This window comes from Theropithecus gelada, chromosome 9 (genome assembly GCF_003255815.1).
Source record: "Theropithecus gelada isolate Dixy chromosome 9, Tgel_1.0, whole genome shotgun sequence".
Classification (NCBI taxonomy): domain Eukaryota; kingdom Metazoa; phylum Chordata; class Mammalia; order Primates; family Cercopithecidae; genus Theropithecus; species Theropithecus gelada.
Genome location: NC_037677.1, coordinates 44,450,519 through 44,470,554, shown reverse-complemented (window position 1 = coordinate 44,470,554; position 20,036 = coordinate 44,450,519). Strand labels below are relative to the sequence as shown.

General features: G+C 49.2%; 1 protein-coding gene across 1 annotated transcript in view; it reads right to left on the bottom strand.

Annotated features, from left to right (window-relative positions):
- Positions 1–19,397, bottom strand: part of DRGX (dorsal root ganglia homeobox) — a 30,276-nt gene extending 10,879 nt beyond the window's left edge. Inside the window, exons 1-6 of the mRNA XM_025397630.1 lie at positions 19,199–19,397; positions 18,668–18,782; positions 14,421–14,518; positions 13,390–13,491; positions 9,711–9,889; positions 9,509–9,621 (exon numbers count right to left, since the gene is read on the bottom strand). Coding sequence (XP_025253415.1) covers positions 9,509–9,621; positions 9,711–9,889; positions 13,390–13,491; positions 14,421–14,518; positions 18,668–18,701 — 526 coding nt within the window. The 5' untranslated portion in view covers positions 18,702–18,782; positions 19,199–19,397. The remainder of the gene's footprint in view (positions 1–9,508; positions 9,622–9,710; positions 9,890–13,389; positions 13,492–14,420; positions 14,519–18,667; positions 18,783–19,198) is intronic.
- Positions 19,398–20,036: the final 639 nt, after the last annotated feature.

The following is a 20,036-nucleotide window of genomic DNA, read 5'->3' as shown; positions in this document are numbered from 1 at the left end:
ATAGTCTAATTCATTGGTCTAATTCATTGCTAAGTGCTCAACCTGTGGTTCAGAGTCCGGCAAAGTGTAGCTACTCAGTGGGTGCTGAATGAAGAACAGGAAAGCCTCGTCTCTGGAGTCCAGCAGGTGGCCAGCAGTGCAGAGCCAGGTGCCAATATCTTTGGAATCTCCTAAGAGAGGACCTTCTCTCAGGCCCAGAGCAGCACAAGATTCTTTCCTTCTTTTCCCAGACTGCATTACACTTTACTCTGCACCAGACTCTGTGCTGGGGTAGAGGTAGGTGGAAGGATCCAGAGGCGCGTTGGATGTGACCAGTGCCCTTAAAGTGTAAATAGTCACAACTGGAAGTACGGGTGGTCAAAAACAAACCCCCCAACTCATGGCAGGGGCCAGCATAACCTTGATACTTGTGGCAGTTAGTGTCTGCAGTCAGTCTCAATGGACCACACCTCCCAGGACTCACGCCCACGTGCAGTCCCCTCTGCCTGAGTCTGGGCTGGCCCGGCGATTGGCTTTAATAGGATGCAGCAGCAGTGACACTATACCCATTCTGGGTGTGACCCTTAAGAAGGCCTGGCATCTTCTGCTTTTATACTCTTGGTACCCAAACACCACTCAACCCCACCCCAAGCTAACCATAGGAGAGACCATGTGGAGAAAGAGGGAGAGGTTCAGTCTCCCAGCATCTCTGTAAAAGCACCAGACACCTAAGTAATGCCATGTTGTATATACCAGGCCCAGCTGCCATGTGACTGCAACCTCACAAAAGATCCTAAGGAAAAGCAGCCAAAGAACCACCCAGTTGAGCCCAGCCAGTCCTCAGAATGATGAGAGATAACAAAACAGTTGCTATTTTATAATACTAACTTTTGGGGCAACCACAGTTAAGTAAAACCATACCAAAACCTGGAATGGAGATTATAAGAAAAAAAAAACCACACATCCATCTCCTCATGATCATAGCTGCAAACACCCTAAAGAAAACATTAGCAAACCAAATTCAGTAATATGTAAAAAGAATAGCATGTCACATCTAATTTGGGTCTATTCCAGGAATGTGCAGTTGTTTTAACATTTAAAAAAAAAGAATCAATATAATTCATCCTACTAATATATTGAGAAAGAAAAAAACATACAGTCAGCTCAACAGCTACAGAAGAAGTGATGAAATTCACTATTCATTAATATTAGCAATTTTTAAAAATGATAATCAAGAAAAAATTCTTAGAAAACTAGGACAAGAAAAAAATATATTTAATTGATAAAGAGTATCTCTAAAAAAAAAACAGGCAGCAAACACAACTGTCGAACCCTAAGAGCTTCCTCATGAGATCAATAAAGCAACAGCAGGTCACACACACCACGTATGACATGATTCCATTCACATGAGATGTCCACAGTCTACAGAGACAGAGGGCAGGGTCAGGGTTGCCCTGGGCTGTGCAAAATGGAGAAAGTGCCAGTGACTGATAATGGATACAGAGTGGTAAAAATGTTCTAAAATTGATTGTAGTGATGGTGAACACTCAAATGGTGAATATACTAAAAGTTATTGAATTGTACACTTTAATGGATGAATCATATAGAATGTGAATTATATCTCAATAAAGCTTTTAAAAAAAATAGAATAAGGCCAGATGCCTGTTTTCACCACTTCTGTTCAATACTGTACTAGAGGTTCTAGCCAGCACAGTCCCACAAGAAAAAGAAATTGAAAAGTATAAGCTTGGAAAAGAATAGACAAACAGTCTTTATAGACATGCTTGTGTACATACAATATCATAAAGAATCTATGACTAAACCTAATTGCAACAAATCTTGTAAACATAATGCTCAGCCAAAGAACTCAGACACAAAAAAATACATACTGTAGGACTCCATGTATATGTGTGTATATATTTTTGTGTGCTATATATTTACTATATATATAGTACATGTATGTATATGTGAAGTTCAAAAAAGTCAAGACTATAGATTGAGCCTCCCAAGTCCAACATTTGAAATGCTGTAAATCTAAAGCTTTTGCATGCCAACACGACACCCAAATAAAATGCTCATTGGACTGTTTCAGATTTAGGATTTTCAGACTTGGGATGCTCAACCACTAAGTAAAATGCAAATATTCTGAAATCCAAAAAAAAAAATACAAAATCACAAACACTTCTGGTCCAAGCACTGTGGATAAGGGCTACTAACCGGTACAGTGTTTCAGAATGCCTACTTCAGTGGTAAAGTTATATCATCATAAAAGTCAGCAGAGTGGTGTCTTTTGCTAAGAGGAAAAGTGATGTGAGTAAAACAAGGCACATGGAGTTGGGAGTGTGGAGTGCAAGCAAGGTAATCTGGATGCTTGAAACCATTAATGAAGAGCCAGGTGCATGCTTCATGCCTTTCTCTAATGAATATCCCATTTTACAATACAACCATTATAAAAAAATTTAAAAATTTTTTAAAACATCACAATTTTTTAAAAAAGGAAAACATCATTAAAGAAGAAAGGGGGAAAGATGGTTTCAGGGGGCCTCAGAGGAGGAAAAGGTCACTTCTGACTCTGAGGTCAGCCTTTGTGGACAAATGCTAAGGCCAGTACAGCCCTCAGAAGCTGGACATTTCAGCCTGGCCTGGAAACCCAAGGGCAAAGGCCAAAGCAAAGCAAAACATTCTTGACTAATGCCAGGGCCATACCCTTAGGAAGGCCATGGCCAGACCTCTGCTAGCACTCCCTTCCCCTGCACATCCTTCCCCTCATCCTCATGCACTCTGTGCAGGACCAGGACTGCCGCTCAATTGCTCGTGTCTAGTGAGTGCCACTGCATGCCTGCACAACGCGGGGCACATGACCTACAGCAGCTCCTTCAGTCCTCACAGCGTCCAAGGTCTCTGCGGGGAAGATGGGGCCAGACTCCAGCCTGTCTGTCCCCAGACTCCTCCCAGCCAGGGCCTTACCTCCAACTGGCTGGAACTATCTCACCTCTCCAGAGGGGATGAGGAGGAAGGCAAGAAGGAGTCAGATCTTACTCCATTGTCCTGCCGCTGTTCTCTGGCCTCGGGCTCTGACTCTAGGGAACCACACTGGGGACGAGGGTCCCCATCATGTCCACCTTGCCCAGAAGGCTGACCCCTCCCACCTGGGAAGTTCAGCTATGATGCTGCCACTCGGCAAGCTGCCCTGCCGGGTGCAGGGGGTTGCTGTGACTCCTGCAGCGTGAGCATGCAGTGAGTTATGAAAGCTTTCCCCTGGCAGCTGTAATTATGTCCCACCTCACACCCAGCTCTGTGAATCACAGGTTAGAGGCAGACCAGCTAAGTGCACTGGGGAGAGCACCTCCTCCACTGTGACTCTCCAGCCCCAGCTGCTCCCACCCGGCCTGTGGCCAGCACTTCCCCGGAACAAACCCAAGCGCCTCCCTGGCCATTAATAACCTCCTCTGCATTAATGAATTGTGAATGCAATCATGGCCATTAAGACAGCCTAAGAAAATTCTTTGTAATGGGACAGATTTTTTTCTAGACACCCATTATTGTCATGTTAATCCTCTCTGCACAGGAGTAGGGTCCTGCTCTCTTCTTATTTGAAAGTTTCCATAAAATAAAACATGCCCACAGTGAGCCCAGCAAACCTGCCTGGCCATCCCCCCAGAGGACAAAGCACATCACTGCATAAAGCCCCAGGGAGCCCCAACCACGAAATCCTACAAACGACATCTCAACAGGGTCAAAAATTGGAGCAACAAGGGTTACAAGGAAAGGGTAAATTTCAGTACCAATAAAGTTTACAGAAATGGGAGAAGTTTTGGAGAAGAAGATACTTTACCGAGTCCTTTAAAAGTGAATGGGGTCTAGGGACTGCAGCTGGGCATGAGAATGGAGGACTCTGGTCAACAATAGTAGTTGGTGTTCAATGATGGTTAGTGATAGTGTTGCCTCCCACATGCTACACACTGTCCTGAGGGCCTCAAATGCTCTAGCTCGTGTTCTCCTTATTCAGTCTTACAAAGTCAGTGCTATCGTGATCAAGATCCCCATTCTGCAGATGAGCGGGCAGAAGTACAGAGTGTTTTGGTGATTTACTCAAGATGTGCATGGCTACAGAATGGCAGAACTACGGTTCACACCAGCAGGCCTTTGCTGGAAGCCACCGTGCTAGTCAGCTGCTTCAGAATTAAAGGAGAAAATCCCCGCAAGATTCTGGTTTCTGATTGCCTACCTTTGTCTCTGGTGGGCAGCTTCCTGACTCGAGGCAACCAGTTGCCTCATTGCCTGATGGGGTCAGCCCGATGGCCATCCAGGCGCCCGCGTGGTAACCCTGCAGGCTAGTCTGCCACACCTGCACCCGTGGACACTCCACCTGGCCAGCCTTACTGGAGCAGCCAGGAATTCCTTCCCAAAAAGGGCTGCCATCTCCCACACCCCACCTCCAACCCTTGCCCAGCTCCCTCTGGCCCGAGCAGCCCTGCTGACCTTGGCAGCCACATCTTTCTTGTGCACATGCTACCCCCACAGGCCCCAGCACCAACCTTGCTGGGCTAGCATCGCCAGCTCTCTCAATATGTGGAGGCTCTCTCAATACGTGCAAGACAAGGACTTCACATCCATGGCAACCATGCCCAGAACCAAAAGACCAGGACCCCAAGTTCAGAGTCCTCTGATGTATAACCACACATAACGCTATCAGCGGTACCCCAATTGCTCACTGGGAGAACAGGTCTTGCCCTGGGGCATTCGGAGCCCTGCATTGACCTCACATTCTAGCTGGGGGCTGGTGGAGCACGGAACAGCCTTTGCTTGGATTCTCAGTTACAGGGGAGCAGCACTCAGATGGTATCCAGGGCTGGGCCCAATCCTCCGTGGCCTACCCAGAAACATTTGTTGTCTTTGGTCCATGGCTGTGTGATACCAGTAAGACCACAAAGCCTGGGGAAGGAGACTAGCACTGATTTGGGTCTGGGAGCTGAAAACAACTTTGATTCATTTCTTCCGGGTGAATTGCAAGCTGCTTGGAGAAGTGGTTGGGATGTCTGGGCTAGAAGGGGCCCCAGGGCTCAGCCCACATTGGTTCTGGTCTCTGTGGTCCTGGGCAAGTCCAGCCCCTCCCCCAGTAGACTTATGACTGTCCTCACTTGCTGGGGAGCAGCAAGGGGGGATGTCCAAGGCCTCTCATTTTCCCCCAACCAGCCGTGCTCATCCAGAGGAATGAATGAAAAAGTAGTGCCAGGCAGGGAGGGAGGGACACATCAGGAACCCGAGGATAGCAGCCTCCATCCCAAGGGGGTGACCCACCCAAATCAGTGATTTGTGAGCAAGCGACTTCCCCTCCCCAAGCCTTGGTTTCTCATTTATAAAAAGAGCTCAGTCAGGTGCCTTCTAGCACCGGCATGCATGCTGTGCTAGTCCCCTAGTTGACTAGCAGCCCCTAGGGAGCAGGATTCAGGCCTGAGAAAAGGAGAACTGGTTCAGCCAACAGCTGTGCCCAGCCACCTCTGGGGATGCAGGAAGATGAGGGAGGCTATGTCATAGCCCAGAGCTCCTCAAACTGAGCTAGGACCTAAAAAATTGGGGTCATTCCTTGGCCAGGCTTACATTGGGCTGTGTGCTTAATTTCTGCAGCTTGGGGAAACCTAAGAGAAGGAGAAGACTGGGCTGCAAAAGCCAGAAAGCTGTGTGGCCCCAAGCCACATACCACATGTTCCACCCTCACCCTATCTCTGGGCACCCTCCCATGGGCACCCAACACACCAGCCATTCTCCAGAGGGATCTGGTTCTTCTACTGGCCCCTGGAATGCTTTGCCTATGCCATTTCCTACACCCAGAATCCCTTCTCTCTTTCTTCCTGGACACTATCTAGGGAGACTCTATCATATTCTCCTTCTGTCTCCAGAAACCACCTTTGAAACACACTGTGTGTGTGTGCGTGTATATCCCACCTACTGGAGAGGGACCCCGGGGATAATTGAACCCCGGGGGTGTTAGAAGCTGACTATGCTGCAGGCACACACCTCCCACCCCCACCCAGGGTGCTGAAGCAGAGATCCCCACACACTTCCAAGAGTGAGTCAGTGCTGACCTGCTGACTCCAAGGCAGCCCCAGGGACTGGCAGCTCAGAAGACCTCACTTCCAGAAGTGTCCCATGATGGAGCCAGGCGCTTTTAGAATGCAAAGCTGCCACGACCCACATAAGCAATCCCAGCTTCACCCACTGGTTGTACAACTACAGACCCCCTCTTGCTATAATGCTGACCATACTACTGTGAGAATTGAATGGCAGGTTGCCTGGTAGAGCACAGGAGAAGTTTCCATAATCACTCACTTGCCTCCCTTTCCAACATGACTTAGCTTGTCGGAGATTTAAAAGCCACTGCTCAGAGAGACCAGGCAGGAGTGGGCCATGGAAGGGAAAGGTGTCAGGATGAGCCCAGGGAGGAGAGCTTTGCTGGGGACAAGAGGCAGATATGCAGAGAGAACTCAGAAAGCAGAAATGGGACACCCCCTCACAGCCCAGGGGGTGTCACAAAATGGCAGGGCCATGGCAGGTCCAACCAAGGACCTGCCAATTTGGCCCAAAGACTTGGAGGCAACATTTAAAAGATGGAAATTGTTATGGACTGAATGCTTGTGTCCCCCACAAAATTCGTAGGTTGAAATCTTGTGAGGGTGTTCAGAAGCAGGGCCTTTGGGAGGACTTCGGCTGTGAGGGCGGAGCCCTCGTGAATGGGACTCGTGCCCTCTTAAGAAGAGTCCTAGAGGAGCTTGCTCTCTTTCCACAAGGAGCAGTCAGAAGCCTGCAGCCCCAAAAGAGGGCCCTCACCAGAACCCAACCCTGCTGGCGTCCTGATCGCAGACTTCCAGCCTCCAGCACCGTGAGACATAAACTTCTTCTGTGTCTAAGCCACCCAGCATAGGGCACTGCGTTATAGCAGCCTGAACCAACTAAGACAGGAATACTTCAAATATAAATACAAATCTCCAGCTTCTCTGGAAAATGCAGCAATTCTGGCAACACAGAATCCACATTCCCACACAGCCACAATCAGCTGGCAGAGCAACAGCTGCCCCTTGAGTGGGCAAAGGCCCCCCATCCTGCCTCTGCCCAACCCTAATCTGAGGGTGCCCCCAGCAAGGCTCCTCGCATAGCTGCTTCTGGTGGTAGCGACATGTGCATTTTACCCAGGCCTCTCTCAGAGTGGGAAAATGACAAACAGACCCAGAGGGTCTCCTGTTTCAAGAAAAGGGAGCAAGAGCTCATTTGTAACTGGGGAAAAAAAGACAACACCTGCACACGCTCACTTTGCGCTCACCTGCCTGGCTCTGGAAACAAGGTATGTCGACGACCTCAAGGGCCTGCCACGCCCCTGATTAGACATGAAGGGGATCTCACAGGGGTGTGCTGGCTGCCCCTGAAGGGTCCCTACAGTGCACAAAGACACGTCCAAGTTTGATGAGCACACTGTGATTCCTGCCACCTCCACAGGGCCCTGCAGTCCCCAAGGTCTGGCAAGAAAGGCAGCAACAGAGGAAAGTCCATCTCCAGCAAGGCAGGCATGGGGCAGGCTCCGGGGGAGGTGGGGGCAGGTCACAGCCCAGTCAGAAGGGCTTAGGGAAGGGGTGGAGGGGAGAGGAGGAGAGTGGACAGATGTTTGTGGCCACGTTCACTCAGGCCAGTTGGTCCAGTTCAGCACCACCCCCTCCTGTCTGCACCAGCCTCTGTCCTGGGTTGCTGCTGAGCTGGCAGCACCCCCAGGGTGTGGGAGCCATACGCCCAGCTCTGTCTCCCTCTCACACACTGCCCTTAGCCTCCCTACCGTCCTAGCTGCAGTCTAGTCCTCAAGCCCCATTCAGCCACTGCTGGTGTCCAACGGGGACTCAGCTCAGCCTATCATAGATGCCGTGGGAATCACTTCCTATTCATGAGGCCAGAGTCGGGCGAGCAACTCTCATTTGTAAAAGAGAAGATGACTTTCAGGAGCTGACCTGGCCCTTGCTGAAGCAGACAGTGCTGGGCGGACATGGGATTGACTGCTCCTTTGCCAAGCCCCAGCCCCCTGGATGATACCCGCATCCCACTGGTAATCTTCTGGATTCCCCTTCTAATTGGTTGCCTGCACCCCTGTAGCCCCTGAGCAGCCCACTGTGTCTTGTAAATATGTCCCAAGTTTGCTCTATGGGGTTGGGGAGCAGGGTTGGGTTCTATGTGGCCCCCCGAGCACCTGGACCCTGGAGCTGAAGGAAGTACCAGGAGAAGGTACTGAGCTAAGTCTTATCCACATCAGCCAACTGAGCCAGGGGATGCACCCAGCTGCCTGGACCACTCAGAAGCAGCCCCAGGCTAAAAGGGCTCCACCTCCTGCAGTGGGAAGTCCAGACTCAGAATCCTGGCATCCAGGGCCATCAAGCTCTGGCCCCTGCTGGGCACCCTCACCGGATCTCTGGGCACTCTCCCATGGGCACCCTCCTTGCCCCTGGAAGTCTTTGCATATGCTGTTCCCTATACCGAGAATCCCTTCCCTCCTTCTTCCTAGACACTGTCTAGGGAGACTCCATCATATTCTCCTTCTGTCTCCAGAAACCGCCTTTGCAACACAGATTGCCATACTGTGTGTGTGTCTGTGTGTGTGTGTGTGTGTGTGTGTGTGTGCCCCACCTGCTGGAGAGGGACCCTCCTCGAGAGCCAGGAGACCCCAGGCCTTAGCAGAACATGCAGGGGACACCCTAAGGGTGTGTCTTCTACTTCCTATTATCAGAAAAAAAGCCTACAGCCTACCCCTGTGCCCCCACCTCCCAGACCCCCTGTGACAAATAAGCCCCTTAACACTCCCCCAGACCCACGCTGGGACCCAGCTCTGCTCCTGGCCAACACAGCTGCGCAGCCTGATCACTGAAGGAATAGGTTTGGGGCCAGTATCTGAGAAACACTGGATGAGCCCATTCCAGTGAGGCTGCTCAGAAATCCCAAGGGCCAACCCCACAGGAACTCCTTTCTCTAAGTCTGACAAAATGTCCCTAACAATTTCTATCCTTCAGACGAGACAACAGCCACTGAGAAGAAAGCACATCCTGGAAAACCACAAATCCTGACAGCTCAGACCTCTGGCATCAGGAGACCTGAGGAAAGCAAGTGGGCCGGCTGCACGCATGGAGAGGGAGCTGGGAGCAGGGATGATTGCCCCACCCAGGCCCCACCCATGAGCTGCAGGTTGGCACCTAACACTGTTACCAGGGAGCAGGAGAAAGCTGCGAACATGGAAGGTCACTGTGGGGCAGTCTCCTCTAGGACCAGCTCTCTGTGGGTGAAATGATGCTTAGGACATTCTTTCCATGCTCAGGCCGCATGTAGGAAGCAATCAAGATAGTACTGGACAGCACCAGTGGCCCTGGCTGTGACTGACAGGAGGCGAGGAAGCTGCACAGGCCCAGATGCAAGGATGGCAAAGCTGAGACCCAGGCTGGTCACACAACCTCCACCACCCCCACAAGGTCATGCCCACCAGCCCAGCTGAACCCAAACTCACCTTTGAGGGAGGCCACATGGGACAAGGCCTGGGCATAGGTGGCCGTGTTCAGGAGAGTCCCCGGCAAGCAGGAGGGGAAGAAAGGCCCTGCAGGACCTACCGTTCGCCCCAGGCTGGCAAAGGAAGGAGATCACATTGAGGTCTCGCCCTGTGTCTGCAGTGCTGCCCACGGCCCACCGGGCCTAGAGACCCACAGTCTCACCTCTGCTGGGCCTCCAGCACCTCCTTCTTGCTCCGGGCTTGGTCCCCAGGGGGCGGGGAGTTGATGTTTCTCGCTGGAGGAGGCGTCACCTCTGCCATGGGTTCCTTGGCTCCTGGCTCCTGGTCCGAGGCCCCTCTCTCCGTCTTCCTCCATTTGGCTCTTCTGTTCTGGAACCAAACCTGAATCCCCGATGGAAACATGCACCCAGTGAAAATCAGACAGGAGGAGGGAGCCAGAACCCTGGACCCAGTGCTGGCACTTGCAGCTCACCCTGCAGCCTCCTCTCCACACCACACCCTCTGAACTGCAGTGTCAGGCCCACAGCGGGGTCAGAAGATCCACTTAAGAGGTTAGGACAGGCATTTTTTAATGAACGTTAAATAATAGAAAGTATCCGAATGCCCATAACAAGGGTAAAAGCACTGTCTTGTAGAAATCCTTAATGTTGAGTCACACTCAAGTTCATTTATTTGATGTGAAATGTATTTCCTACTGGAGGTGGAGGATCACCAGCAAAGCAGCTAATGAAACCTGGCCCAGGGCTTCCTCATCACAAAGACTCACTAGGTCTTCCGACAGCTGTGGCCTGGGTACCTGGGTGTGTCTGGTCTGGCCTCATATCTATGATATCGTCTGGATACACATCACGACATATTCGTGATCAGCAGCCCAGTGTACCCATTAGAAACATTGACTCTGGGTCAGGTGTGGTGGCTCAGGCCTGCAGTCCCAGCAGTTTCGGAGGCCGAAGTGGGCGGATCACTTGAGGTCGGGAGTTTGAGACGAGCCTGGCCAACATGGCGAAACCCCGTCTCTTTTTATAAAAATACAAAAAGTTAGCTGGGTGTGGTGGTACATGCCTGTAATCCCAGCTACTCAGGAGGCTGAGGCAAGATAATCACTTGAACCTGGGAGGCAGAGATTGCAGTGAACTGAGATCATGCCACAGCACTTCAGGCTGGGTGACAGTGAGACTCCAGGAAAGAAAGAAAGAAAGGAAAGAAAGGAAAGAAAGAAAGAAAGAGAGAAAGAGAGAAAGAGAGAGAGAGAGAGGGAGGGAGGGAGGAAAGAAAGAAAGAAAGAAAGAAAGAAAGAAANGAAGGAAGGAAGGAAGGAAGGAAGGAAGGAAGGAAGGAAGGAAGGAAGGAAGGAAGGAAGGGAGGGAGGGAAACAAAGGAAAGAAGGAAGGAAGGAAGGGAGGGAAGGAAAAAAGGGAAGGAAGGGAAGGAAGGGAAGGACAGAAAGAAACACTGACTCTGGATCCAGCCATGGCCTAGAATTTGGGACCTCAGTAAATCTGGTTTAGAATCCATGGCATCCCTATGAGGTAAGTAGTCCTGCTATCCCCATTTTACAGATGAGAAAATTAAGTGCAGAGAGGTTAATTAACTTGCCTAAGGCCATCCAGGTGGGTAAATGGCAGATCCATAGTTTGAAGCCCACTGGCTTGGCTGGGAACTGTGATTCAAACTGTTTGGGGGTAATAACTGTGGCCACCCCGTAAGCCTTGTTAGGAAGATTGGCATGCCTGCAAAACACTGAGCACAGGGCCTGATGCATAGCCATCCACCACTCAGTAAACATGCACTCATGTCATCTCCATCACCCTCAGGTTACAAAAAGGCTGGTGATTCATCTTGACCTAAGCACCTTCTTAGAGTCAGGTGCAGGGTTCTTTAAGCCCTAGAAACCAAAACTATATTCTGCAGGACAGCCTTATGGAAGCCGGGCAGCCCAGGTTCAAGGAGTTTCCAGAGGTCAGTGAAATCCTGCTTCTGTTTACTCCTTCCAGCAAAACTTCTTCCCTCCCCTCCTGGGAGATAATTCCTGACTACAAAAAAAAAAAAAAAAAAAATGCTTGGCGAGACTTCCCTTCAATTCCCCAGCGCATCCTCTCCTCCTCCCCTGGCTGCTGGCACACTGTCCCCAGAGAGAGCCTGGGTCCTTGAGGCTGAGCTCTCTGCTGGGCTGGCCCACCCTATCTCTTAATTTTCATTCTTCTTTAACTGGGTTTCTTTCTTTCTTTTCTCATCTACTTGGCTTTTAATTGCACATATCAGCAACCATTGAATAATGATTTTATCTATATTCTAAATTTAGGGCAGTTAAACGCAAAGCAAAATGCAGACACTTTCTTGCGTCTTAATTGAATGAAGGTCACAGCTATAACAACATTTAATTGAGCTATTTTTCATTATCATATTTTAATGACTTTGCACTGACAGTTCGCCTGCTTCTGAGGAAAGAGCATGATGGAGTCGTTTATTTCCCTATTTAGTTATTGTTTGACAACATCAGCTTCGATTAAGACCCTGCTTTATAGAACATTAATCATATTTGAATGAGCAAGGGGTATAAATGTAAACACATCTCCCTTCCCGCCACCGAAGCCCACGTCCCCACACGGAGGTTCACTAAACAAACGTTTCACAGCCATTGTCTGTCTGCATAATAGCCAACAACAGCCTGAACAACAATTCCCGGCTTTAATTGTCACCACCCCTATCTTACCCTTGCACCTTTCAGGGAGAAGTTATGATCTTCCACTTCTGAATGCTCAATAATTGTGTCATTTATCTCAATTTGCAGTTCAGTCTTTAGGCAGCTATTGGCAAGCTGGCATTAAAAAAAGAAAGGATAGACGGTATCCTGGCCAAAGGAGATTTTCATTTCCAAATAATAATCAGTTTAATTTGCCTGCATATGACCAATGATTCATGTTCAGATTTAATAATCAGGATCACATAATCTGATTATAGGGGAAATAATTTGTTTACAACCCCCAATTTACTGCTCAGAATTCCATTATCTCTCTTCAGCCATTGGTTTTTAAGAGATACTAACATGACCCAGGGGAACCGAAAGCAAACTATTATATTTCCTACAATTAGATCTTTGCATAGTCTTAACCCCAAGCCCCTACATAAAAAAAGAACAGAAACAGCATGGAGGAAACCCCATAAATAAAATGAATATATAATTGTGCTCAAAGAACAGCTCGCCCGGAGAGGCGGCACTGTGGATCCCTTCCTCTCGCACTCAGGCACATCTGCTGGGTTTGGCGGGCGGGTTTGTGCACCTAAACGTAATCACTGTGTAGCTTCTAAACAGAAATCCTGTTTAGAGACGGCCACCGCAGGCCATACTCATCTCTGAAGCAGCCTTATCGCTTTTGCTGTTTCAAGATTTTTAAATTGCACATCTTCTTCCGATCCACTTTGTTGAAAGAGTCAGAGAGCAGGGGAAAAGTTGGACATGATGCAATTTCTGGAAAGCAGATCCTACCCCGCTTCCCATCTGAAAACGTGGTTCTCTGCAATTGACTGGCCTTACCCCAGAGCGGTCAGAGCTGCTTTGAGAATAGCATCTCAGCTCTTTTCTTTCTTTTTTTTTTTTTTTTTCCAAAGCAAGGAAATGGATGTGCATTGATGTAATTTAGTACCTTAGAGACGCGGACAAATTAGTGTAGAACATTATCACTAGTTAATTATGAATGACCGATTAATCAACCTAATCTAATATTCCACATTATGTTGATGTTATTAAAGTGCATCATGAAAATGACAGATAGTCTTCATTTGCTTTCTTTGGCCAAATGTGCACTCTGCAGTCATGATGTCAAAAAAAAAGTTTGCCAGTTTTAATATTAGAGAGTTAAATAATTAAAAAGAAGGTTTACCTGCACTCTGGCTTCTGTGAGGTTTATTTTCATGGCAAGCTCTTCTCTGGTGAAGACATCTGGATAGTGTGTTTGGGCAAAAACGGCCTCGAGAGCTTCCAGCTGGTAAAAGGAAAAAATATGTACTGGTGAGAGGCTGTGGCTAGGTGAGGGGAAGCAGATGCATATTTCAAATCTCCTATGAGTGGTGAGGAAGCAAGTTTCACAGATCAAATCAAGGAAGGACAGGGAGAAAGGAGCTCTTTGGAAGGATCCCACAGAATGAGAATTTCAACCGCGGATGACTTAGGAGCTACAGCTTACTGGCAACCTCAGTGCTCTGGCAAGAAGTAGAAATAAGAGAGATGTGAATATTTATATGCTTTTACATTTAAGTATTGTCATAGGAATCAAAAAAACCTAATGGTCACCTTATGAACAGTTACAGTAATTGGTATCGCTTTCACCATAGGAAGCCAGGGAACAGAAACAACTTGCAGAAGCCCCCATGGTGTCATCCCACAAAATGCCACAGGGACATTTGGTCACCTTCGCAACCACTCCAGTTCACTCCAAGAGTGGGACACAGGCTGATCGAGGAGAAAGAGCCCAGCTCTGGGAAACACAGTATCAAGGTCCCAGTTGTAGCCCTTCCACTTGTGGGCAACTATACCTTATCCAAGTCAGCCAACTTCCAGGGATCCGGGTTTTCATCTCTGTACTGAGAATGAGAATGTCTGACCTGCCTTCCTCAGAGGGTCACTGTGAGGTTCAAACAATATTGTTGACATGGAAGTGTTCCCCAAACTATCAACCTAAGGCAAGTGGGAGAGAACGTTGTTGCTGCTTCTCTCATCTGGGATTACAAGGTTAAAGTCATCTGCACTCTCCCTAAAACAGATTCCTTGGCACATAAGTTGTTCAAGAAAACAGAAAGATTCAGTTAATGTAATCAATTGGTCTTATTTTAAAAGACAAAGAAGAGTTGCTCAACTCTGATTTGGGAGAGGTAGGAAGTAGCTGATGTTTGAAAGGAGAATCAACGTTGGTACCTGCTGAAGAGTGAACGTCGTCCGGTTTCGGCGCTGTTTTCTACGTAGAAACCCGTCGTCAAAATCCCCCGAAGAGTGGTTGCCAAAGGGTGCAGTGCCTACCAAGAGCAAACTGATCAGCCTGGGCTGGAACGGGCCCCAGTCCTCAGACCGCCCCTGGACACAGTTCAGAGGGCACACACCTGACCCACCAGACAAGCAGCCCTGTTTGTTCCAAAGGATATTTTTCTGTTCCTCCTATTAAATCCCCCTCTTTTCCACTCTGTCCCCAAAACCTCTGACTTTAAACCCAGTTATCCCTATTACACAGGGCAGGTGGTAACCTTAATCCCCGAGATGGCCAAGTTCAATTCTTGTGAAATTCTGGACTCTGAACCAGGAAGGGTCACTGACTTGAGGCAGAGCCTTCACCTGCTCTCCAGCTCCCGGCTCCACCCCTGTTCAATGTGCCTTTATCTCACCCCTACTCCAGATCCTTTAATAGAAGCCTGTGTGTCTCCCTTTGGCTCATCTGGTAGTTTACTTTCCTTTATTTCTATAAAGAAGAATTAAAATCTGGGAGCTGGGAGAGGCTGGGGGAGGAAAGAAAACACCAAGAGCTTTTCACAGCACTTTTCTCCTAGAAGTGCAGAACGCGAGGAGGGAAGAAGTTTATAAATGAATATTAATTACTGTTGGTCACAGCTCATCAGCACCATAGTGGATCTGTTATATAGATGTCAATTAACAGGAGATCTGCACCAATAGTGACTGTCCTGAATGCCAAGCAGACTTGAACAAGGCCACTCTCAAAGGGCACCCCGCCCTCTGGCCAGGCCTTATAAAGCACCTATTGCTTCTACTTCCCCACAAAAGAAAGACGTTGTCCTCCCCAGCAGGCTTCAAAGCTCGCTATAAACCCAGAACAGAGTTTGGCCCCAAACGTGCATTCAGATCATTTTCCAAATGTGCTCTATTTACTTGATAGTCCACAATGGCTTCTTAGGAAAACAAATGAGCAAGTTGCCATTAACCAGTGAATACTTTACCTGCTATGGGCTCTGTTCTCAGAATCACGGCATTAGGAGTTCTGGAGCCACACTGTCCCAGACAAGGACCCTTAGAAGGGCCTCAGTCTCAAAGATTGAAAGTCCTTTGGGCTTCTTAAAATTCTGTCTACTAGAGGAAGTTCCTTCTAGTTATTCTTTCACCCTCCAGGGCCACATCCTTTGCCAAACACCCTAACTCTCTGCTAAAGTGTTCTCCTTCCATCTTCCTGTCCAAATTGCGTTGTTCCTCAAAACCCTAGTTACAGTTATTTCTCTCCAGCTCATTGGAAACTTAAAAGGAATGGCCTCAATGCAGTCTTATTTTCATTACTTTGCATGAAAACAAATTGTCTTTTTTTGAAACAATGCACTTGACTGGTGAGGATGGAATACAATCTCTGAGGATCTCCAATCACAATTTCCCTCAGTCTTCTAATTTATACCTCATGGTCCCAAAGTGGCTCACAATGTGTACATGCAGAATCTTTAAGTGAAACACTGCATGTCAAACTGAATCCTAGAAAAGGATGACAGTTCACCAAATTAATAAAAGATTGACAAGCTAATAGAAAAGAAGAAAAAATGAGAATAGCTATTTTACTTAAAAATAAGTAGGATAGTCGATATTATGAAAATGTTAAACCTTAAAGATAATTCAACCAAACACAACAGAACAATGAAATATTATTTTCAACATTTTGGTGAAATAATGAAGTGCATAAAGACACCCAGTACAGATATGAGTGTCATAAGATGTGCAGGTTAATTCACCATTTGTAGGAGTACAAATTGGGTGCAGCCTTATTAGAAGGTAATTTGACAACATCCATCAAACATTTAAGTACACATACAGGTATTTAATCTCTGAATATATTTGTAACGTGTGCCAAAATAGAAAAAAATGTGTTTCTGGAAACACCATAGTTGAAAAAAAAAAGGAAAACAACCAAAATGCCCATCAGCAGACCCTTTCTCCCTTTCTCCACAATGTAGAATGGAATACTATGCAGCAGTTTAAAAGAAATCAGTAGATCTATACATATTGGCATGAACAAATCTCCAAGATACATTACAAACTAAAAAAAGCAAAGTACAGAATGATGTAGCAACATAATTTCAGTGCAAATAAGGCAAAACATGTATTTTTAAAATACATAAATGAGAATTAAATCATATTTTCTTGAAAGAATCACAAAAAAATAGCAGATACTTTTAGGAAAAGAGGTGGAAAAGGAGGATTTTACTTTTCAATGTATAAGTTTCTGCTGTATTCAAACTTCTCAGGCAGGTGCCAGTGGTACTTTTCAATGTAACATCAGCAAAATTATATGACAAGTAAGATTATGAGCCATTCTTTCTCTTCTCCTTTATGTCTCTCTAGATTAGCAAAAAATAAAATAAAATAAAAAAGATGATAGACTATAATTATGTCATGTTCCAAAGGTCTGTTCTCAACTTTTCCATTCTCAGGAGATCCCTTTCACCCAGCAACACTCAACTAAACTAAATTACTCCTTTCTGCAAAACTGGCAGAGAAACACATCTACAAACGGAAGAAAGGCTCTGAAAGACCCATCTCCTCTTCTTCTGGTTATACCACAGAGTCAGCACTGAGGTGGGATGTGCCCAGGGTATGGGGAGCACAGTAAGCCGGCTAAGCTGGGCTGAGAGCTGGGGTCACGGCAGGCCAGGCCAGGACTCTCCCTAAGTCACTCCTGCAGCCCACCCTGCACACAGACACTCATGATGTCCCCTACCTGCCAAATGCCCAAACCTCTGCCTTCCCCAACTTTGACCAGAAGGGTGGGACACTGGCTGGCAATTAGTCCACACCCCTGGTTTAGATGCACAGAGAAGGCACCCTCAACATAGGAGAGACTCCCTCAACCCCTAGAGTACACTGTCAGGGGATGCACATCTCCCACCCTTCCATAAAACTCACCCTGCATGGGACCTTGGGGATAAAAGGAGGTGAAATGCAGGCAAATGTGTGGCCTTCCCTTCCTAGCAATGCTGACAGAGCTAGCAGGGCTTAAACACTGGTCCTCATTAGCTTCCTTTAGAAAATCCTACTGGACTCTTAAGAGCTTTTATGAGAAAAACAAAAACAAACTTTCTGAGGCTCAGCCACTGTTCAGGGCAGCCTGCGGTAAGACTGACAAGTATCACCTGAAGTCTCAGGTCTCCCAGGGCCTCACAACATTTACCCTGCCCCTTGTCTTCCACAACTACTTGGCTCCCCAAATTCTCCCACCACAATAATAAATCAAAGGAGTAGGTTGCCAAATGCCACTCCCACGGTTACAAAAGTCCCAATACCCCGGGGCTGAGACTGCTGCTCTGCAGAAGGCCCCATTAAAGCCCACAGTGTGGCTCACCTGATGGCTACTAGTTGGCCCCCTGATGTGAAGACCCCATCTTAGATCCCCCGGGTCCTGAGCAGGGGCATGCAGGAGGTCCCAACTGTCCCCTTCTCACCAACCCACGCCCCTCTAACAACTGGGTGCGAAAGCCAGACTGGGAATCCTGAAGGGAAATTTCTTCTCAGGCCTGGAGACCATCAAAGATGGAAATTCTGGTCCGGGGGAGTGGGGAGTGCTCGACATTTAGGGTTAGTGAGTCACAGAGAAGGAGCCACGCTAGGTCAGTCCGGGCAGGTGGTGGGCAGGGCCACCTGGTTCCAGGGACAGCCAGGCGGCCAGGAAGCGAATTGAGCTGCCCAGAATCCAGGGCGGATGAGGCCCCTGCAGGGCTCTCGCCAGCGGCCCCAGTGAGAGCAGCCCAGCGATGGGCCCTTCTAGGCTCGTGCAGCTCGTGATCCGGGCCAGGACGCGGCGGGCTCACTCGCCTTCGCTTTCTGGGATGTTTGCAAAAGCACCGTGAAAGATTGATGCGGCCCCCTGGGTTGGGGAGCCCCAATTAGAGGCGTGACACCAGCATCTGTGCTGGGAGGATTCGGCCGGTCCCCGCAGCACGCATAGCCCGGGGCGTCCTGGCCCAGGCAGGGAGGGAGGTGGGAGGCAGGTGGCGACGGGGCGGGGAGCTGGAGCGGGGCTGCAGTGGGGTGTAGGGAGGGGGACAGGGGCACCCCTACTCACCGGCCGGCGGCTGCGCTCCCCGCAGGGCGGGGACCCCGCCACCCGCCAACCCTGCTGCCGCTCCGGCCCTTTCTGGCCGGCTCTGGCTTCATGGAGAGCCTGGGGCGCGGCGCTTACTTACCCTCTAGCTGTGGCGGGCAGTGGAAATAAAACATCGCCGGCTGTCAGATCGACTGGACGGCCAAGACCTGGGAGGGTGGCAGCGGAACGGACCGGCGCGCGTTGCTCCTGCCTGGCTGCAAAGCAAATAGTGATAGAGCTTCAAGTCTCCCTCTGCCAGCGCTCCCGCCCGGCCCTAGGGCGCACCCGGGGTGCTCCCCTCCTGGAAAACCCTTCCCAACGCCTTCAGCTCACTGCCGGAGACAGGAGAGAAGGCGTCAGCCCCGTCGCAAGCGGCAACCCCACGGGGCAGTCCTTCGGCTGTGTCCACTTCCTGGAGTGCAGTGCCTTCACCCTAGCCCCAGCACCAAACCCGCGCGGCGTAGTTTCTGGCTCTCCCGGGTCCCATCCAGAAGCCCTGCACCCGGGCCGCCGCAGCCAGGTCCGGCTAGCGCGCAAGGCCATCTGTGCGCTGCAGCTCAGGCCAGGAAGGCAGCCGAACCCCAAGGCCCGGCGCTCGGGGACCGGCGAGTGGGTCCAGAGCCGAGCATACCTCGGCGGGCGGCGGTCAAGGAGGCCGGAGCGTGACCGCCTCCGGTCCGCACGCCCTGCTTGGCTGGCGGCGGGCGGGGCTCGGCGCGGCTGGCGCCCGCAGGACCAAAGAAGTGACTCGGGAAGTGGCCAGATGTCTTGCTGTCTGTCTGCAGCGCGCGCCGCCGCTCAGCACTCGCCTTTATAATCTCACGCATAATTGGCCTTAATCTGATTATTTCCAGCGCTGTCTACAGCGAGTAACTTGGATAGGTCTATTGGGCCTTACAAATGGCCCACGTGGTGTTAAAAAAAAAAAAATCCGTCATTTCTCAGCAAACATCAGGAATGGTTTTTCCTCTTTTAAAACAGAACGATACAACAACCACCACCATCACCCCCAAAAAATACATTTTCCGAAAATACACTAGGCCCCACCCCCCACCTCATGTCCCCTCAGAGGCAAACCTTTCTCCGAGAGCGAGCACCCGGTTTGGGCTGCCCTTGTCAAAGGCCTGGCGACTCCCGGGCTGCAAATTGACAAAGCACTGCTAATTGTCGCCGCCGGATGGGTTTTGGGGGGACTCTTTGCACACGGCTTCCCTTTCCAAGCGATCGTACAAAAGGAAAGTTTGATTTTGTTCTCAGCAAGGGGTCCCTGAATTTATGTTCGCTTCTCGATGCAAATGATATGCGGTGGGACCCTTTGCAATTACTTTTAAAATGCATCGGAGGCAGACACTCAACGGAGAGAGACCGCCCTTCTCTCTGCCTGGGTGAAAATTAAACTCTAAAGTACCAGGCTGAAATTTTCAAGTCAGGGGCGCGGGATTGGATCAAATCACATAAACTGCAAAAAA